The sequence below is a fragment of the Monomorium pharaonis genome, chromosome 5 (genome assembly GCF_013373865.1).
Source record: "Monomorium pharaonis isolate MP-MQ-018 chromosome 5, ASM1337386v2, whole genome shotgun sequence".
Classification (NCBI taxonomy): domain Eukaryota; kingdom Metazoa; phylum Arthropoda; class Insecta; order Hymenoptera; family Formicidae; genus Monomorium; species Monomorium pharaonis.
The window spans coordinates 29,195,166-29,218,252 of NC_050471.1; the positions used below are offsets into that span (position 1 = coordinate 29,195,166).

A 23,087-nucleotide genomic window follows, 5' to 3' on the forward strand; every position below is an offset into this window, starting at 1 on the left:
CATGTCCGCGTTATCGATAAAGCGCGAGTACACGTGTTCGAGATGCAGGAAATGTAAAATAATTTGCGTCATTATCTTCGTGCAACGAAGAAGGGGGGGTAACTTTAACAGATAGCGTGACGGGAAAGTTTAGAGCAAGTGGCTCGTTAGAGAAGAATCCTGTCATGCTGTTCCTCTGTTAAGAAAAACATTGATCTCGGTAAATAGCACATCTTAGAAAGGAATACGCGCGCAATCATTGCTCGCCATTGTCGTGAATCTCGTGAGTCGGATGACGTGCTGTTCCGACACAAGGAAACTCTGCGTACAAAACTATATAATGCATACATGTATGTAAAGGCTGCAACGTTGGCTTACCGAATACGAGTTCTTGCAGTTAATGATCTATAGAAGAACATTTAATAAATCGAGTCTTTGAAAAGGAAACATTTTTGGAAAAAATTTTTCCTCTCTAAAAAATTACTTTTATTACGAGTTTTATACAAAATAGAAAAGTATTAACGAGGTTATCTAATTATACAGTGGCAGTTTTTAAATTGAAAAATTTGCAGAATTTTTCTGTACTGAGAGGAAAGAATATCACTTAAATATTTATGGTTGTAATTAAATGTTAAAATAATTATGAGGAAGCTCCATTTTTATAATTATTATTATTATGATTTATTACGTTAGTAACAATATGCAATTATGATGTTATTATAATGTTTTACATTGGCAAAAAAATGGTGTAATTACAGTAATTGAAATGTAGTTGATACCGAAAATTATTATATATTGAAGAGTTTCTTTGTTATAAAAATACAGTATTTATCTTTTTCAAAATTTAAGTTATGGCATCGATTTATTCTCTATTGTAGTACCATTACGTCGTGAATAATTTTGTTTCGCCAAAGAAAGATAAATATATAAATATAAAATATGAATATATATTACAGAAGTAGTTAAACATAAAAAAATTCTAACAAGAATCAAACAAGTCTGGATGTTTTTATTTTTTTTTTTCTATTAAACGAGTCTCAATATATATTAATTAAATCCTGCAACTTTGTTCTTAAATGTCACAGAAAAGGTATCACATTTATATAGAAGGAGTAGTTTGATGAGAAGAGATTTTTATCTCCTAAAAAGTTAACTTTCTTAATTTATTTGGAAAGAATTTCAATTATAGATTTTTTATATTTCAATAATAATTGCGATCATTTTTGTCATAATACAGCAATACACTGTATATTATCATTGCTAATGTAAAATTGAAAGTATCTTCTAATCATATTTATTCAACATCCAATTACAGTCACAAATACCAAAGATACATTTCTCTTGGCGCGGCATGCGTGAAGTTACTGATTCGAAATTTTTGCTCATTCCGATCTAAACGGCTCGCGTTTGAATTGTATGGAGTTTCGCCCGCTGAATTCATGATATTGCGATGATGATGATCGCGATAATGCACGCGCGCGCGCGCGCGCATGTGGTGCAAGAAGCGGTAAATGGAGTTTCCGCTGTACAGTATCACCCGGAATCCGCTCGTATTTCCCCTTAATGGCGAATACCTTACGTATCCGCGTCCGACCGGACCTGCATACCGGGTGTGCTAATGGAACCGTCACGCGGCTATATGGGATCGATCGCTATAACGGGCCCCGGCTAATCGCGGCGTGCCGCGCCGCTAATTAACCCCGACCTAGGACGTGTCGTCTCTGGAACAGGAAGTTCGATCCCTGTCCCGTTTCAGCCTCCCTTCACCCCTCGCTTTCTCTCTCTCTCTCGGCTTCCATCGTGAGCGAGCATGTTTGGAATTCGATTTAATTTTCGCGATGGTTATTATCGGCGCGACGGTTATTAATATCAACCGATATATATATATATATATATATATATATATATATATAGAGAGAGAGAGAGAGAGAGATGCGATATGAGTTTCTATGCTTCCTCGCCCAAAGTTGTTATTTCTTTCTCCGGAAATTAATAGCGAATGGACACACGTTGCCCATCGTCGCGCTCAGGTGAGAAACTTTCCCCTCCCGCTATTGATTACAAGAGATATCGGCTTGGACGAACGAAATATCTTCCGGTTACGATGGCACACGCGCACGATTATTCCACTTATCGGCAAGAAACTTCACGCGAGTCCGGAGAAAGTCTGTAATAACTTTACATTAATTTGTACCAATTGCGATCGGCGTTCGATAGTTTTTGCGACGTGAGAGATGAGACGGCACATCGTGACACTCTCTGCCGGAGGAAGAGAAGGGAGGATTGATCTCGATATAAAATTACAATGACGCACAATGTTCGCGGATTACAGTAATAAATACAGTGAAAACAGGATCGCGGACGTTGAACAAGCGGCGGACAAGCGGAGTTGAATGGAGGAGTCATTAGCATTCAATCATGAATGTCATCTGTTCGTGGGACTCGATTTATCTCAGCGGGTACTCTTCGTACTCGAAGTGAAAAAGAAATCACGGAGGACTCCGAGGCCCCCCGCGATACGGTCTCCTCTAATATCCCTTTAAATGGATTCCCTTTAATCCAATTTGCCGGCTGAGCGATATTAATGGATCGGAATAGCTGGCGTTCGAGGCGGAATAATCCTTAAATATTATCCTTCGCGATATCTCGCGTTCTTTCGATCTTTCTCCGCTTCCTTCGGCGACCTTCCACTTCGAGGAAGGTGGCCGTCATTCTTTTCACCACCTAGGATTTCCCCTTTTTCGTTTTATAAACCGCAGAAATATGCAAGCGTTAAGAGAAAAAGTTTTTTTATTTACATTAGCTGCACTTAAAAAGAAAGATGTGTTATATTGGCGACTATAATTGCATAGTAAAATAATTATAGTCAGAAATATTACTTTTATAATAATAATTATTATTATAATAATAGTCGGCGCGACGGTTATTATTACTAATATAATATTAGTAATAATAATCACATGTTAGTGAATGTTTTACAGTACAACTTATTATATTAAAATTTCCATTTTGGTTATGGCAACCATGTCATAAGTCACATAAATTAATATTATAATTATGAGAATTTTCATATAGTTTAAACAAACTATAATTTATATTATTAAATAACTATAAAAATATGATTGAGTCTAAAAATGACTATAAATGTTAACGATACTAATGGTTACTGCAAATCTTTTTTTCTCTTAGTGTGTACATTTTGTTTGGACATTTTAAAAATCGGATTATTTATCTATCCCATGAACGATAATTATTTTATTATTTAACAAACGTGAAAAAATTTTAACTGTTTTCGTTTTTGTCATAATTACATTGCGATTATCTCGCGCTGTAAACGAGAACACGGGATCTTTCTCGTACGTCGCGAACGAAATGCACGTGGCCGAGACCGTTGCTCATTCTTTTCTCGTTTTCGGAATCGCGCCGCCGATCGTACGACCCTCCGTGTATCGGGGTGTCTGCTCGCGAGAATATACGATTCCCCTGCCGGCGAAGACGGGTGCAAATAAACGCGCGGCACACCTCCCCCCCCCCTCCTCCCCGTTCCATTATTCGCGCGTTTGCTCGCGATGGAGTGCCCACCTCCTGGCACTTCAACAATGCCGCAATCGCAAAGTTTACAATAATATTGTTACGCCGGCATCTGCATGCACCCCATAAATCATCCCCCAATTCTTTCCTCATTTGTGCTCCCCCCCCTCTCCGTCCGGGATCTCCCATTCGCGGGGCGACGAAGCGCCGCGGAGTTATTTACATCGGGAACTGATATCTCTCTCCCGCAAAAACAACTACATAATAACTACAGAACTTTCTATGCCCGACGTATGAATAACACGGGTGTGTGAAAAAGAAGGACGGAGGAACGTAATTATCTTCCAGTTTTTAAGAGTAATGCGCGAAATTATTTTACGTTATTATTTTTTCTCCTCTTCTGTTTTATCCGTCAAGTTTTTAATATTTTCAGTTCTTGAAATCTACATTATTTACAGAAGGATTTTTTAAAAATGTGTATAGAGTGATTTGTCTCGACTGAATAAATTTGGAGTTGAATGTTTCTTTCAGTTTATTAGAAATGTTGCTTGAGGATGTTTCGACTATACAGTAAAAGTTGGCTAAAAAAGTTAGCGAAATTAAAAAGAAGCTGCAGGCTTCTTAGATCCGTCTTTTTTTCCCTAATCGATGACAAAAAATCGCGAACACTACAATATTAACTCTGAAACCAGAGAAACCTACGAAGAAGAAAACAGCGAATAATTTGGCAATAACTATTTTTTTTGCTGCAGTTTCAGATAAATAATTATTAAACGAATAAGATCTAAATAAATTTTTGCAGGAATATTTATTACAGTTTTATTAACATATGTAAAAAAATTGATTTAATTTATACTGCTTTCTCAAACTTGCAAATAAGTGCTGCAAAATACGATTTTATGTTAATGTAATAATTTCATAATTCCCAAGTTTTTAATTTCGCACTCAAACGCAACAGTAAAGCAAAAGTTTAATATTTTTGCTTTGAGACGTGACACTCGGCTCGTCCAAATTTCGCAGTGTGCGATGTTTCGGAGGAAACAGCCGACACCGTCGTTGGAAACCGCGAAAACAAACAGTAAGCGAGCAAGAATGCAAAGGAGTGGCCCCTCATCCATCTCAAAGTCATTCCGTTCCTTTATTATTCCTCTGCAACCTCGTGGGAATCGCGCGAGCGACCTGGTGCGGAAGAAGGGAGGGAGGGAGGGAGGTGAATGGCGACGGACGGGTCACCCCCCTTGGAAATTCCAGAAGGAAGATGGAAATATGAGACAACAGGGTGGCAGTCGAGGGGTTGCACGTTCCCGCAAGGGAGAAAGCGGAGGAAAGCTAAAGGTGGTTGAAGTACACAGCAGAAGGAGGAATGAGGCTGCGAGAGCGGGGCCCTGTTAAAGCGAGGCGGAGGGAGAGACGGGAGGGGGTGGGTTGAAACGTAAACTTTATTCTGGACAGTGCAGCCCCCGCGCGCTGTGCGATTCAATTATTTTTGCTCAGCCCCGACGACGCTTCCGGGCAACCTCCCTTCAGAGCTTCCCTCCCCCCCCTTGCCCTTCCTGCTCACTACCGTCACTTTCCCCTTCCTCCCCCTCGCCGCCCCTCGCCGTCTCTCGTTGCGGTCGGGGTGGCAGACGCTTCTAATTTCATTATTCCCTCTCGAAGGACCGTCCTGCCTTTTTCTCACCCCCGCGGTTTATTTCCACGCCAAGTAGTCCGCTCATGAGAGCTTCTAACCGTACGCGCGGTACGTTGGTTCTCTTGGTATACTGGGTGCTCCGTTTAAAAGGATTCACATTCCCGTGTGTCACAGCATTTGAATTTATTTTGCTACTATTTTTGCTCGCAATTACTCGACGCGCGACACCGTCACTGCAATTTATCGCCGTGAATTTTTATTAAAAAAAAAAAAAGGCGGAACGCGAGAGAGACAAGATCAAATTCCCTCGCAGGTCCAATCGTTGCCATTTGTCCGACACTCACGTCCGCTCGCACGGCGCGAAAATGTTTAACAAGCTTTGCGCCCGCCGCGCGTTTTTCCGCGCAATCGCGCCGACAGAATTCTGCGTCGCGACGCCGCGGGGGTCGGCCGATATAAAAGAGCGTTGCGTTGTAATCGCTCTGCCAATCTTTCCGCCTTCTCCCCCTCCCCTTCTCTCGCCCCCGCTCCTCCTTTCCCTTCTCCGTTTTCGTCGCCGAAAACTGCAATTTCCCGAGACGGGAAGGAATGCGATTAAGCGTTGATGGCTTCCTAAATGCAAACAACTCCGGGAAACCGTAATCACCGGAGACAATCGCGCCCCTCGCCCTCTCTTTCTTTCTCTCTCTCTCTCTCTCTCTCTCTCTCTCTTTCGCGCTCGTTCCTCCTTTCCCACGCGACACGGGGCGAGAGCGCTGTTTTACAAGCCAGGGGTGGAAATTGAAAGGGAGGTGGTGTGTCGATTAGCCGGCGCCTCTTAATTCACGATTATCGCCCGCCGCCCGCGGTATTCACTTCCGGAATGCAAAATGGCGGCGTCGCCAGCCAGCTCGTCGTTTTACTCCTCTTTTTTTGCCAGTCTCTCCTCTTCCTCCCCCCTCTCTTAAAAAAAATTAATTTCTCCCCTTTCAGGTGTCCCCTTTCGTGCCCGTTTGCTGCGCCCATATAATTACGCGAATACGTTTTTATCTCGTGCTTTCGGTTCCTAAAATGCCGGGGTGTTAAAACGCCGGGCGCTTTGGACCAATTTAATTTAAATCTATTGGTTGTCACCTTATCGATACTACATTTTTTCTCCCCTTTATGTAAACCAAAATTGCGATGCCTCTGTGTGTAACGAACCACGATGAATACATACGTAAATCAAATATTACGTAAAAAATTAAGAATTATATATTTGTCATTGACGTAAGAACAAGTGTAGGATTTTGAAGTTTTTTTTTGCGTCCGTTAAAATTGACCCTTAAAGTGCATATGTAGGTCCAAATGAAAGTAATCTGCTTATACTTGCATTTATTATTCATTACACTGAGAGAAAAAAATAGTTGCATTAACTATAATTTGTAGTTATTTTTGGCCGTAACAGTATTTTTATAGTTAAATTAACAATATAAATTATAGTTAACTTAACTCTATATTATTGTTACAATAGCTATAACATTCGTTCATACAACCATATGTATGGTTAAACGTGCCATAATTGTGATTTATGTATAGTAGAATATGTATGGTAGAAATTATTATAATTTATAGGAAACTTTTTAGTTAATAGTAAAATTTTTACCCTGTTTGGCACAACTATACGTATATGGTTATTTACACTAACATTATAGCAATAATAACTATAAAAATAATATTTGCAACTATAATTATTTTACTATGCAATTATAGTTCAAAATACTAGACACTTTTTTCTCAGTGTATACTGAGTGACAAGAAAATGTGTGACATTTGCGACTATAATTGCATAACAAATAATTATAGTCTGGAATATTATTTTTCTAATAATTATCACTATAATATTAGTAATAACTATATAGTGGATGCACTTGTTTTTTAGTACAACTTACCATATTAAAATCACGATGAGTTGGGCATTATTATTAAGTGTGATGGTTAGAACGCGCTTGATCGGATCGGTCGAGATCCGGGGTGCGGGGAGGGGTTGGAATTCAAGGGGTCGCCGTGGACTTCTCCTCTGCGTCATTCCGTTGCATTTTCCGACGTGGCGGCATCCGGCCGTGGCGACATCGACGTCGGCATCGGCGTCGTTAAGCATCGCGAGGCTCATATTAAAACCACCCCTCGGGACACCGCCGCGAGGGCGGCGAGGGTAAAAGGACATTTACGCCGTTTCCTAAGGACTCTCGTCTGCCTTGAGAGGGTGCGAATGGCGAATTTAGAAATAACAAGAGACCGAGAGAAGTGGATGATTGCGACAAGATCGTGTATTCATGTATTTATTCATCGCCACGATATCTACATTATTTTACATTTTATTTTTTATTGCGTATTTCATTTACGTTTTTATATATTATTTATATTATTTAAGAGATTTTTAATAATGCGAGACAAGATTATTTTGTTCTACTTAACTTTTCAAAGGTGGTTAGTTTGTATCTTTTTTTTTTTATTTCTGAGAAACGTAGAACTCAGTAATGTGGACAAGAACACGTTTTCTTTAATTTTTAAAACTTTAAGTAAGACGGTGATTAAAATTTCTTATCTTCCTTTCAATTTTCTCATTTCGCGTGCAAGCTCTTTGCCGGGGACTGAAATTTTTCAGACATCAATGATGAGATTTGCGAGTTTAAATCCTACAGCATCTTAAAAATTACATTTGACCCGCATAAAAAAAAAAAAAGATAAAAATAGAGAGCATGAAGCAAGGCAAGTCAAAGTTCTCCCAAGTTTATAATGAGTAAAAAGTTCCATTTAAGCGGGGATCCCGGTGAGAAAGAAACGACCGGACGCGAAAGTCGGGACGCGGGTCCATTAATAACCGCCGATAGCTCGTGAGAACTGTCGGCGAAGAAATAGGAAAAGTTGCAGCCAAAACGGCAACGGGGGTTTTCCATTAATCTACATTAATACCGCGCGAAATCTTGATGGTGCTCACTCGCGCCTGTTGCGTTTAGCGAAGGCGGTCTGAGGGCGGCCCTAGTAAACACCCTTATAAGCAATTAAGCCGCTTAGAAACTCTCGCCGTTCATTTATTATCTCTGTACCTTCTAAGCAAGCTCTCGCAACCTCGCAGCCGCTGATAAACGACGCGCCGAGCTAAGAAGCCGTCCTTCAAAGCAAGCTCCTTAATTACACGTTAAGGATTTCGGAGTGGCTTCCGCTCGCCTCGTAGGATCTTCGGAAAATAATTACAATTTCATTGCGCAACTTCGAAAATTCGGGCGCAGCGACGATTCAATTCGACTTTGCTTACGTGTCTGAGGTAATAATGAATTTGACTTTGATGAAAATAAATTTAAGCCTCTAAGGGAGCACGGTCAATGCAGATCTCGGCAAAGGTGACTTGTGTTTTCGGGAACGTAACGATTGTTGAAATTTTAGTATACATTTGAATTAAACAGCAAACATTAAATTAAACAAATGTTTCGGAATAATCATTAATAATTTGACCTAACGACTTGAAAATTTTCCATGTAATATCAATTTTGTTTAGAATAATAATATTCTACAGAATTTTTAAATTATTTTGATTATTTTCGAGCGTATCTCGTTAAGAAGAAGGGATCGATCGTTTTGTAATTTGTATTTTGAGAAATTCAATTGTTCGAGGCGTCACAGTATCGAAATTCCAATTCATATACGATTTGCTGATACGAGTTGAATTCCGGGGTATTTGAAGCCGCGGGACTATTCTGAAATTCACGATTTCTCTGGAAATCGGCGAACGTCCAAGACTCTGAATATCCAATACTGTTCATATCTGAAGATACGAACAGTATAGCACTGCGTCTTGAATTCCCGTCCGGGCGGGATAGCCGGGGGTGCGGGGGGACGCGGGTTTCCCCATCGAGGGAGCCGATATAACCCGATATACATGTATATCGATATCGAGATGTCTCCGAGACGGGCTGGATGAGGAACGTTGCGGTGAAGGGTTGACACAGGGCAGTCCGAAGTTTGCCGACAGCTGGGTGGAAGACGAGGGATGACCGTGGCGGACAATGGGGTGCGTCGCCGATGACGAACTCGGCCTGCTTCCAATCCCCCGGAGTCGCTCGGGGGGTTGTCGTCGGAACAGCCGCAAACAAGGGGATGGGCGAGTCAGCGTTTCTATCATCGACCCCATCCACCACCACCACCACCACCACCATCATCCCCGGCTATGTTCCAAACGGTTTACGCATTCCCGAGCGACGAGGGAGGGGGTGGGAGAGCTGGAGGGAGAGGGGGGAGTGCGAAACGCTGGATATTTTTGCTTACGATTATACCGCGTGTTTCGCGATGTCCGATATTTGGCGTTTTAATAATACACTGCTACTTGGGGTACTTGAAACCCGGAATATTTTGGACGGGGGGGGGGGGGGGATTTCCCGACGCGGGATTTCCCACGAAACAGAAAGAATAATTGTGTGTGTACGCGCGTGTACGGAAATATAATATTTTAAAATGGAGATGTAAAATATTATTGAATAATTTTACCAATTATAAAAGTACAAAAGCTTTAAAATAACTACGGGATAAACGTTTATTAAACATTTATTCAACATTTGTGGAGATTTACAACTTTAATATGCATTATTTTTATGCGTGTACACTTCTTTGTATGTTCAAATTAAAGTGTATTTAAAAAGTATAAACAAAATAAAGTGAAACAAATGTAGAACTGAGTTTTAGTCTGAATTGTAAAGTTTGATGCTATAAGCAAATAAAAAGATGTCATGGAAATTTTGCAGAAAATATTTTTCCAATTTACGCGAGAGTTTATTTGCGGAGTATTAAAGAGAAATGATATAATGAACACGATTAAACGATAATTGAAATTGACACAACGTGGAAAACTGCAGTTAAATCTCCCGCGCCGTTAAATTTCCTCGCAGGCTTTGTCCCGCAATAAAAAAAAAAAAAAAAAAAAAAGAAAGGTAAAGGCGGAACAGTTACAAGGGAAAATCGTATTTTTTCTTTTTCGCTCTTCTTTTTTTGGTTCACGTATACGTCTCGCTGGAGGTTGCAACGAAACATACGCGAAAAATGGCGGCGACAGCTGTCGACGTGCGAGTTTCGATGTCGTCGCAAAATTCTGTATCGTAAAACTCGGATATGAAGCGCCAGGCGAAACCGTGAACCGAACACACATTCTGTTATTATTATTTTGTTTTGGGTATTTTTTTACACGGAAAAATTATGACAAAATGCAACGTGATAATGTGTATGTGAGTGATAAATCCGGGGCACATAATTATGAATAATAAAGTGAACGATGCTGTTTTTATATATTCGTACGTGAAGTTTAAAACATGAATCACTTATTTTAATTGTTCGCGACTTGAAAATGTTTGAGTAATATCCAAGGGAATTTAAATTTCGAATTAACAAAGTAGCACGCTCTTGAATTTCCTTTGGTTTCGCGTATACGCGAAATTCGGCAGAAGGATGCTACAGAAGTTCCAAATTATAAAGGAAATAGCTTGAAAATCTTAATTAGAAAATCGTAACGGCGGGAAAAAAGAGAGTGTCGTGTGTAATACAATTTTTAAATAAAATTTCTGGTGTCAAAGAATGGCGTGTTCAGTAACATGAAACAATAAATAAAAGCCGCCCTCCAGAAACGAGCGCTCGAGGTCGGTGGACGACGGTGAGGGGGGGGGGGGGAGGGAGGAAGCCGACAAGGGAGTGAAGGAGAGGAGGAAGTAGAACGAGCTTCAAGAGTGCCATAATTTACGCTCCACTCGTTTCTTCCTCGTGTATACCTAACATGTACGAATGAAGCATAAATTCACTCTCTGTACCCTCATCCCCCGTGCCCATCTCTTGTATTTGCGATTTACCGCTGAGAGGAAACTTAACGTTTTAGCTACATATAAAACAGACTCTGGAATTTTCCGCTTTGGGAAACTTATTTAATTAAGAGTAACAGTAGCGTGTTTTCTTTTTTAAAAATTAAGAATAAGCGTGTCCCAAAGCATTGTTTAAAATATAAATAATATTTTGCAGTTTGTTTTATTATTGGATTGGAAATTTCTGCGCGATTCTCTTATCGGTTTAATTTCTATGTAATCCTTTAAAAGTTATTTAATTTTTTGTTTGTTCTTATGTATAATATTTATGTATTATACATAAATATTGTCTTATGTATAATATTTATGTATTATACATAAATATTGTCTTATGTATAATATTTGCGCTTATTTGATGACGAAATAGCTTCACGAATTGAATAAAACTTTTTACATATGCTAATAAAATTTTATTAAATATTTATGTAAAAGTCCAGTTGGCTTTACTTATTTGTTCAAAAGTTATTTAAAGTAAAATGTAGTGATTTATATTACAAGTTAAATTTTGTGTTGTTTTGTTGTTTGCAGCTGATTTCGGGGCCAAAATTCGGTTAAGAAGCCTGTAGTTTTTTAATTTTGATAATTTTTAGCTGGTGTTGTATAGTAAAAATTTTTTAATTGCGATATTATAATCTCTTTTTTTTGCAACAAACTTGCTTCGTTCGTATTTTGAATTTTTGAGGATTATCATAGATAAGAGCTTTAAGAAAATGTGAGAAGTAAAATGCGTCGGAAGTAAAACTGGAGTATTCGCAAAATTCTTAGGGGGAACGTAAATCTCAATGCGGTTAAAGAAATTACGCTTGAAACAATTTAAATATACTTTTGCAGACGTTCGTATTAATTTCGTGGCCCCTCGCTTCCCTCGCTAGTGCCCCGGGAATTCTTGCCAGCCTTTTAATGAAACAACAAACGCATTTCGAGCCCGGCTCGATTTCTCCTCGAGAGAGGGAGGAGAAGAAGGTTAGGGACGAAGGGGGATTATCACGGCGGGATGGCGCGGCCCATAAAACGACCCTACAGCCCCTCTGCGAGTCCGTTTCTCCAGAGATACAGCACGTACAGTTCCTTGTCCGACCAGAGCCACCCCTTCCTCTTCTCCGTCATTCGCCCCTCTTCCTCCCTCTCTCACTTTTTCGTCCTTCAAGTCCGTTAGGTAGCGTACAAGCTCCGCTATTTATGAGGGATTTGCCCGCGGGGGTGGAACACACAATTTCCACCGATATACCGCTCTCCTCCTCTCACTCGTCTCCCGTTCTTCCTCTCTTTCTCTCTCTCTCTCTCTCTCTCTCTCTCTCTCTCTCTCTTTATCTGCCACCGCTCGTCTTTCTCCGCTTCTTTCCCGTCGTCCCAATTTTTCTGCCCCATAACCTCTAACGAGTGCCGGCCTAAAGGGGAATCGTTTTTCATTGATAACCGCGAGTAGCTCGTTCGGCCTTTTTATTATATTGGCGCGATCGCTCGGTTCGTGAGTGAATCTTACTCGTGTTTCTCGTATCGAATACAGGGCAAGAAACGCGTGAACGTGTTTTTCAGTCCACTTTTCGCTCGTGTCCCCTGTAAACATCAGTTTCCCTGCATCGATTTTACCTCGTCGATTTAAAATACCTATCTAAAGAAATGTTATAATATATTCGAGTTTAATTTTTTTAAAATTAAATACGTATTACTTGAGTTGGAACGGGGAAACCTTTGAATAAGAACACAAAGATACTATCTCTTGCGCAATTCATATTTTTGAAAAATATTTCTCTCTGTCACTTGGACTTTACCGCGTTTTAAATTAAAGATATTACCACTTCCGGATTTTGGTGCAACATAGTTTTTATTTGAAAAGTGCATACACACTTAAAAGAATTCTGTTGGTTTTTACGTTGGTAAAAATTAATTGCAACCGATGTAATTTTATGACCAGACGCTGTAATATAAATTAATGATTTAATCCACATCAATGTCAGTTCTGTAGTAGAATCATAATTAACAATAACTACATTTTCAGGTGCTGCGGCGGCGTCGCGAGTTTACGTCGACGCTTTGTCCCGATTAGCCCGTCAAGCTCAGCTGGGAACATGGGGCGGTTCGAAGGATGTGGGTAAGTGAGAAACTTCAAATTGACCAATTTTAGTCGCAGAACAACTCGTAGACAAAACTCATTTCGATTTATTCCGCTGAACTGAGAAAAAAAAATGTAACGATTAGGGAAGCAATGTGCAAAACGAAATAACAATACAGAGCTTTTGCGATTTGTCACGAGAGGTTGAAGGGAAAAGCCTCCCGCAATTCTTAATCAGACGAGAAAAATCATTCGCTCATTTTCTTCAATTTTCGCGAAAACATCTGAAAACATATATCTCTTTGAGAAATCATACTTTCTTCTAAATGTAAAATACACTTTCCAAATTATATTCCGCGAACGCAATTCGATCGAGTTTAGCTTTCGAATTTGCGTTCCAATTCATTTCGTCGAAACAAGCACGCGCAAATAAAGCAGTTCTCACGAGCCGAAGTTTGCATTGCTACGGAACGAGGTTGAGCTTTTCCGAGGCCTCCAAAGCCAATAAAGCGCGTTTAACCGTCTCTAAGCTCGGGAGCTTCTCCCTCCCGCCTGCCTTTCCAGACACCGATGAACGAAAGTTGCTAACAAGATCATTGCAGCGTGATAAGTGTACGTATTAAGCTCAGGTCGGCGACCCGAGCGGAGCTTGCGAGCTTCTTAAAGCAGACTAGCAGGGTGCAGACTTAGGAAGCCTTTCCGAGTGCCAACGACCTTGCAAACTTTTTATTTGTTCGACGAGAAGAGCGAAATCCGATCAGCTAGTACGGTAGATTCTTCTTCCTCCAGGACTTTCCATTGGATCCTCTGGATTGATTTGTGAATTTTCCGATTTTTTTGGTCACCGTGCCTGTCGCGAATGATCCTTTCTACGAAGGATTTTTTTTTTCCTTCGTATTAAATATTTGCGCCAAAATAGACAGAACGATAATTATATGACATGGGAGTGCTTTGTCTATTGGCTTTAATTGACGCACGTTGTGCAAATCGGATTCAGATCCCCTGACTTGGCATACGAGAGAAACTGATTGTAGTTATCCTTCGCGATAACTGCATGCAGTTGCCAGCGAATACGCAGCCACCGTTTCGGCAAAGATAATTTTCGACAAGATAACGTACGGCGAATTGTGCCTGCGGTAATGACGCATTAGTGCGTGTGTGAGAGAGAGAGAGAGAGAGAGAGAGAGAGAGAGAGAGAGAGAGAGAGAAAGGGACTATCGTCGACTCGGAAACGGAACATTCAATTAATCGAATTAATAAATTCACCGATCGAGTTATTTGCGATTTTGCACGCAGTATCATCCTCCTCTCTCTTCCGTTGTGTTTCGAGCATAATTAATTAGCGCGTCCCGAATTAGCTATTTTATTTTACAAATAACGCGCGCGACGTAGAGATGTTGTTTATCGCGCGCGCGTTTACGCAGTCTGCTGCAATTTGTCGGCGTAATTGCTCGAGTGTTTCGTTTCCGTCGCTGTGTATTAATTATGTTATTCCTCGAGCCTTCCGTCATTCGTTCGATGACTCGCGCGCGTTAAAGTTAAATTCGGTATTTTGCGAGAGGCGCAATTTCAGGAACTGTCAACGCGATAATCAGAGGCGAAATATACTTATTAAAAAAAAAAAAGTGCCAATATTTGCAGTTGTTATTACAAATTGAACAAGGAGTACATTTGAAATGACGTGACACGTAACGTGATATAAAAATACGCGGATATGAATATCATAAAGTTATCAATAATTATTTCAAACGAAAACGGGCATTGCGCGCAAAATCACATTTACATAAATCCGTTAATAATTAACGTGAAATTCCGTATAACTTTCAATAATTAATTTGCATAATCAGTGTAATTTTCATGTAACGGCCGCTCGATTCACTCCCGCGTACGCGGACGGATGACAATTCGCATTGTGTAAACGAAAAGAATAAAAAACTCGCGGACGTACGGTTGATTTTCAGTTGTCTTCGGTGTCATAATCGCGCGTATGATCGAGAATTCGTGATTACATTTGTAATAATAATCGCGCGGATATTACAATAATAACGCGAATGTAAATCGTCACGCGTTTACTCCGAAGATTTTATTTTCACGCATTTGCCGAAGCGGATCAACATCGCCTTTTGTTTTAGTCGTATCTGCAACACGACCGGATTAAAACACAATAACCTCGCGTTATTCACGTAATGAACCGATACGAAAGCACGGGAGGACGGGCGAGGCGACGGGGGGAGGCGAGGGGGAACGGCGGCGGTATGGAGTTAAATACGCTATAAAGCGATCGCTATAAGATTAATAGTCGCGTTTTTCGGCGCCGCGGCGCAGAATCGCGCGGATTAAAATTCTACGGCGCGCGGCGTCGGCGCGGCCGACCGTGTAAACGCGCTTTAATAATAATGTAAACGCGCAACGAATGGGAATTAACGCGCGCGCCCGCGTCGCCGTGAAACAAGAGGGAAGAGGGCAGAGGACAGACGGCCGCTGAAACATCCGCCCCCTACCGAATCCCACCCCGCGCCATGGGAGAACGAGCAAAAGGGGATATAGCGCGCGCACGCATAATTGCATAAAATTATCGAGCTCCGAATTATATGTGTATCGATGTCGCGTTTCTTCTTTTTTTAACGCGCATCGATTAAATATAACGCGCAGTTCGTTAAATCCGCCAAACTCCGCGAGCATCCCTCGCGGATAGAGAGGGACGAATCGGTATTTCTCAAAAGTTTTTTTTCGTCCGATTGCGCCGAGTAATTCTGATTTCGGTGAACGCATCGATAGGGGAGAGTTGCCGAGCGAATTAATGTTTCAATATTTTTTATGTAACATAAGCAACATAAAATATGAAATATAAAGCAAGTGAGAAATGAGTGTATTTTAATAGATTACGCATTGTTTCGCGCGTGGTAATTTTGAAAAAGGTACAATTGAAGTTCATTTTTTATCAATTTACGTAACTGACAATAATGTAGTCGTGCAGTTTTTTTTTTACTAATTTTTTAAAAACGTTTTCATGAAAGATTTATTGCGTAGAATATTTTACATTTATTGTGTGCACATACATATGCAATTACTGTAAAGATTAAATCGACATTTTTATAAAATCTGTCAACTTTTATAACTCGTATCAGCATACAAATTTTGTTAAATAAATAATATTCATATGTACAGTATATGGAAAATAGTAAAATTAATAATTGACACAATTGAAAGAATAATATAAAATAATTAAAGTGGCACGTATTTTAACAACATTTCCCTAACTGTTTAACGTTTCAATCTACTTTTTCACCCCTTTTCTTCGAATTCGGCGTAAAAGGACACGACGGTACTTTACGATTCAGCGTGCGCGAGAGATTATTCACGAAACGGCAGATATTTCGATCGATTTGCCACCAATTGGGAACGCGTAACTCGGGACTTCAATTCCGTGTACGTAGATATATCCGGCTACGCTTCACACTTATCATCCGCTTTTCGTGCGCTGGCTGTTGTAAGAGCCGCTCTTGCTGCAACTTTAATTCCGCGCCGGAAGTCTTCGCTTCTCCGCCGGGAACGGCAGTAAGGAGTGCTCCGCAAATAGCAAGTCGTACAAACATCTCATTAAACATTTTCTTACATTTCCAGGGCTGTACAATGCACATTTCACATCCCTGTGTGTTTATTTGTTTGAAGAAAAATTCATGGTTTCGTTGAGATTGAATATATCGACTTCAATTTGTATTGTAATTCAAGTTGTATTGTAATCTTTGATACGGAGTTTGAACCATCATTCCGTCGTGCAGATGTTGCGACAATTATCATTATGCTGGCGTCATTTGCACATTCTTATTCTCGCTTTCACGTAAATTTTTTTTCATACGCACACTTTCAAAGTTTCATACGCAATAATTTAATTTAAATTAATTAAATTGTAGTAATGAATGTGGAAAATTAAATTTAAATAACTTTATCAAGTTGAAATTTTGTCGAACTGAATTTGAAGTAAATTACATTTAAAAACATCGACAATGATTATCATTGAATTAAGAAATATGAAAATAATTAAATAATAGTGAAAATTATAAAAAAAATTTATGTGTCACGCATAATGAGATCTTGAGAATTATATTTTGAAAATTGCGGACTATTTTATATCGAAGTAAACCCGAGGTGGAGATATTTTAATAGAAAATTTATATATGTATATTTTCAACATGGAATTTTCCGCAACCTTCGAAATCTTTATTCGCGGAAATGCATCAGTCTCGATCTTCGCGCGATTACGCCTGTGGAAATTCACGCAGGAAGCACGAGCGACACTCGGGGAAATCTGTTTTCACTGTGCCCTCCTGCCCGCCTCACCGTTTCGTCCTCCTTTCCTAAAGCGCCCTTCCGCTTAGCCGCCAAGGGGAGCCGCGAAAATTCGTAGCTCACGATGTTAGCGCCAAGGCGAAATGAAAATGCGACAGCGAAATTGCCAATATCGTCACCCCAGATTTCCCTTGCTCCGTCGTTCCCTTTCCTTTCTCTCTCTCTCTCTCTCTCTCTCGCCTCTTCGACAGTGGGACGATCGAGGAGAGCCGATCGATTCCTTCTTTTCGCCAGTAAATACATTTTTCACCGGCTACAACGAGAAGAACAGCATTTATATAAATTGTGAAAAGCATTACAGAAATAGATAAGAAATTAAGAAAGATGTTACGGTACACGATGTTACGATATCGCGATTATTCGATATCTCGTGTCACTCTTCTCTCTTTTTTTTTGCTTGTTTTAATAGTAGTTAAATTCTCGTGGAGGATTGACCTTTCACGTGTTTTATTTTTTTGAGTGCGGTACAACCCATCGAGTAGCGCGACCCTGTGTATAGTCAGCCGCAGCTGGCAGTAGATATGCCACGTGTCGGTCAGACAAAGCGTACAAGGGGGGAAAAGATAGAAAAGAGCACGGACGGATAGATGCGTCCGATATTACGAATAATCTCGGCAATCGCTTTACTAAAATACGGTAAGTCGGATTAACAAAGTTTGGACAACTAATTGTTTACAAAAAGTATTGTTTAACTAATATAGATATAAAGTTGCGTTAGTTGATATTAATCTTGCTCGACTCTTAAAGTTACTTCACCTAATTAACGTAATTTTTCGCGAGATTTTTTGTTGCGTAATTGAAGGATTTCCTACAAAAACAAGTCTAAAAAGTTAAATTTTAAGGAAACGAGAAACTTTTTAAACTAATTTTCTCGTGCAAATATAAAAATGTAGGTTTCGAGAAAAAATTTTGTGACTTGTTTGATTCTTTCATGTCGTCCAATTTTACATGACGTTGCCGCTACACTGTAAAATTTGTTTGTAAAATTACAACTATAATAGTGGGTAATATAATAGTTGTAAATTTTCTCGTGTTTATAACTTTACAGTATACAAGTAAAAATAATTTAATATGTCATAAATTTGTTTACGGTGTATACACAAGTGTAAAAAACAAATTAAGAAATTATTGCGAAATTTATATACAAAATTACATACACATAAAAATTTACAACTATTATAGTTGGTCTCAAAATTACCCACTATTGTAATTGTAATTACAAAAATTTTTCACAGCGTAGAAAATGATTTGGTGCCACATTCTAGATTTAAAAAAATGGATTTGTTTGGTTTCTATAGAAAACCCTCAATTGCACATATGTAATATAACAGTCGCTGATTTTCCAGACGTATCTAAACTTTTCGTCTCAATCAGGCACGCTCTATCGCGAGCGCGTTGGTAATTCGCGTGTAATCTCTCCAGAAATCAATTTACAGTTTGCAGTTTAACGCAATTTTACACGCTAAACGCACGGCGAATCGTTGTTTCCCGAATTTTCCGAGTGACGTATCCGGGCGTATCGTGGATATCCGGTCGGGCGCTATGCAGGGGGAGAGGAGGGAGGAGGGTGGACGGCCCGGAACGATCACAGGGGGTCGGAGCGATCAGCCAGAGAGAGAGAGAGAGAGAGAGAGCGCGGATAGAGAGCGACGGACAGGAGGCGGTGGGAAGCGGAACGGACGGGGCGGCCGGGCGCTTCACGCGTCAGGAGCAGAGCGCGTCTACGCACTGCGAAGCGTGCAGGGAGGATGGGGGAGTGGAGGGAGGGAGGGAGGGAAACGCGCGAGCCGTGAAGGATATCGGGACCGTTCCTTGCAGCTGGCACAGAGAATTTCCTACGGTTTCTCTCGGAGAGGAAGATCTCTCTCCTCACTCCGCCGCACCGTCGCTCGGGAGAGCCGGCATAACCACCTATCTCCCCGCTTAATTGCGTCTGGTCGCGCGATATAACGGGACGCACGTAGAGGTTCGGGGGGGGGGGGGGGAACTCCCTGCCCGTTGCGCGATAAGGGATGGAAAGGTGCACCGCTCGCCCTCCCTCTATTCCTTCCCCGCTCGCAAACCGCGCCGGGGCTATGCTGCTCCGCGTCCGTTCCACTGGCGACGTGCAATTATATCGTTGCATTTGAATATCGGCTCGGATGCATGCGCCGAGTCGGTCTGTCTGTTGTCGGGAACACATCCGCTGCGAGATGAGGGAGAGGGAGGGGGGGGGGGTAAACGCTGAAGGGCTGCAGGTGAAGCCGCAGAACGAGAAATTGACGGGCAGAATCGAGTGGTGGCTCGCGAGATTTTACGACTTCTCGACCTTTGCGCTTCTTAAACGTACTTGAGAATTGCGTTAAAAAAAAAAAAATGTATTTCCCTTTTTGTAAAAAAAAAAGAGAAATAAATTTGTAAACAAACTTGTAAAAGAATTTAAAAATCCGTGGAAAAAGTCTCCGAGAGAAATTCCGAATATCACTAAAAATATTTTGCTTCAAAATTTCAAATTGACCGGATAAATGACGTTTGAATTGTTGTGTACATACGCAAGAAAATATTTACTTTACTGCTAAGTAAAGCGATTACTCAATTTTTTTTTTTTATAATAGATAATGATTATCTTCAATAAAGAATATTTTATTGATAATTGTCTTAAAATATACCTATTACACATTATAGGAAAACTTATTACTATATACTTGAAGAAAAAATTATATAACTTTTTCTCGAAGAATATTATAAAATTGAATTGGGAAAAAAAAAAGTAATAAGTAAATTGAATTTTTATTTTACCTTAATATTCTTAATTGAAGTATTAAATTACTAGGACTCAGATAAATGGCTTTGGAAAATGTTTGGACCATTTTTTTGCGCACGTTTTCCGCATTTTCAAGTCAACGCAATTTGCCGCAATTAGCGTTTCTTCGAAAGTCTTCGTACTTTTCGTATTTTCTTTTCTTTTTCTTAATTTCCAGGAAACTTTATCCTATTTCTCGCTCTTCCCCCCCCCCCCTCTGCTATCCCGTGAAACATTGAAATTCAGGCGCGTTTCGCACCATTTCGCCGTCGCTTTAAACAAGTACCGTGTCCATGCTTATACGTTCTTCCCCCTTTTCCGCCGCGTCTTCCGCGCACCTAATGCCTCTTCTCTTCGGGATCCACCACGTGTCGTCTATATACGAGCGCGTCGTATTCGGATGGCACGTGGTGAGTTTTTATGGACCGATGAACGTGTACTGCACGCAGAGAGACACGCGCGCGTGGGAGAGGAGGACGACGTCCTATCGTCGTCGTCTTCGTCGTCGTCGTCGTCGTCGGCGTCGGCGTCGTCGTTGCGGTCGTCGTCCTCCGAATTGTCCAGCTCCCTCAGCTGTAACGTCATTTCGTGGAAAGTGGCCACTTTGCCGCAGACGCGCTCACAGTTACACCCAACGAAGTTACAAAGCTCCAAGTTCGCTTCGAAATTCCGTCCGAAACTTGAATCGTTAACGCTCCGAGCGTCTTCGGTCGAGTCCTTTCCCCCCTTTCCCCTCCTCCGCGTGGATTTTTTCTCGCCATCGGTCTGCTACATTTTACCTTTCACCCGAACGTATATACCCGAACCTATTAAGGGACCGTAGGACTCTAACGAATCGAAAAACATGGTATTTTTCAACACCATGTAGAATTTTTATTATAAAGGGATAGATAAATGTGTTTCTGCTGTAAATATGTATTTTTATTTTAAAAAAGTGAAATGGAAAATTGGAATAAATATAAAATACATAAATAATAGCATTTTAAATTGTTTACAGATTTTGTCGAAATTGTTGAAAACTTTATTTTCCGTTAAACTGCATACATTTGAATTTAAAAGTTGATTTTTTCAAAACATGTTTTTCTTATTTTTAGTATATCTTGAAAAAATAAAAATCGGAGCTTTCCGTGACAGTAAAACATTGCTTTGAAGTTTTAAATTGATGGAATAAATCAAGTTTGAATTATTGTGACTACTGCTTTAAAAAAATAATGTTTCGAGAAAAATTCATATAAAGCTTAACAACACTTTCAATGTATATAAATTTGTATTTTATTTTTTAAAAATAAATATATATTTTTTTAAAACAGAAACATTATGTATTTACTATTAAAAAAAGTTTTACACGATGTTAAAAAATATCCTATTTTTAGATTTGCTATAAAGTTCTATATTTCTTTGAAAAATAATATAATTGTTTTACCATGAAAATAAGCGGCTTGAAGAATTAGATTAAATTAACTTTAGAGTTTGTTCGATCCGTTTTTATAAAGTGTAGGAGAGCTCACTGTTGCGGCAAAAGCTCTTCAATTGAAAAGAATTACTTTTCGTGAACTGTAAAAGGAGGCAAAAACTAAAAATTGAATGTACGATGAAAGTGGAAGAAATTGTTTCCCGGCAAATTTGATTGCTGTGGAAAAAAATAACAAAAAAAAACCCGTACTTTCGTATAAATTCAGAAAATGGAGAGGAAAGTTACAGGGAGCAGAAGATCGCAGGAAAGATTTTTACACGCGAAAAAAAAACGAAGAAGAAAAAAAACAAAGAGCGAACGAAACGACATTACGGAAACGTTGTGCTAGAGAGAAAGAACTTTCCTCATATAATTTTGAAGTACGTGCTTTGCGGCGGAAGGGTTGAAATAGTCGCTTGGTATCCATAAATCACCGGCGCGACGGCAATCTCGTGCGCGGCGACGGCATCGAGCGAACGAGCCTCGTTGAAAGAACGTGACATGACGGTCCTAATGAAAGCAGCAATTAAGTAGGCGAGAGCGATCGAACCAAGTTCCACGGGCCCATCCCCTCGCTCCGGCATAGCCGAGCAAATTACACGACGATGGCAATTAATAAAGCCCCCCGTAATGGCGTTCGCGGTTGTATCGCGGCCACCTCGTCCACCTCCTTCCCTTACCGCTCCACCCCACACCCCCCGTGCAATCTCATCGTCGTTAATCACTTTAACGAGTGCTTTTGTTAACACCCTCGCGCGATAAGAAACCGTTAAAAAGGATCGTTGGCGAATATCGGAAATATAAATTGTCACGGACGCTATCGCCATATTGTCTTATCGTGCAAGTGATAACTGTGTATTTTCGATAAAGTTGCATCAATGCCAGTATGAAATTAAGTGAATTATAAACCTGTTACGTTTATGTATTTTATTTTTAGTAATATAGCACCGAGAAAAAAAATGGTTACAGTAATCACAATATTAGTGTAATTTATAGTCTTTTTTGGACCCAATTGTCCATATTCTTATAGAGTTATTTAATAATATAAATTATAGTTTGTTTGACTATATTAAAATTTTTATAATCATAGTATTGATCTATGCAAGTTATGATATGGTTGCCATAGATGTATTCGCTATAAGCATCACTATAATACATATGGTTATTATTACTAATATTATATAGAATATATAATAATAGTTATTATGAAAATGATATTCTTCACTATTTTTGTTTTACCCCATGCATTAGTTGAAAAATATAAAATTTTTCTCTTAATATAAATTAAAATGCTACTCCTATTTTTCTCACATCAATACTCTAAAAATTCATTTAAATATTATTTTTATACATTCTTAAGGATCTTTTTTAGACCGTTTTCTACTAAGTTACAAGATGTTAAAAGAACTGAACTAATATTAATTTAATATAAAAATTTTTAATTAAAT

At 39.8% G+C, this 23,087-nt stretch overlaps 1 protein-coding gene across 1 annotated transcript in view; it reads left to right on the top strand.

Annotated features, from left to right (window-relative positions):
• Nucleotides 1-23,087, top strand: part of LOC105829243 — a 95,796-nt gene that overhangs the window by 36,119 nt on the left and 36,590 nt on the right. Inside the window, 1 exon segment of the mRNA XM_036286697.1 lies at nt 13,001-13,093. Coding sequence (XP_036142590.1) covers nt 13,001-13,093 — 93 coding nt within the window.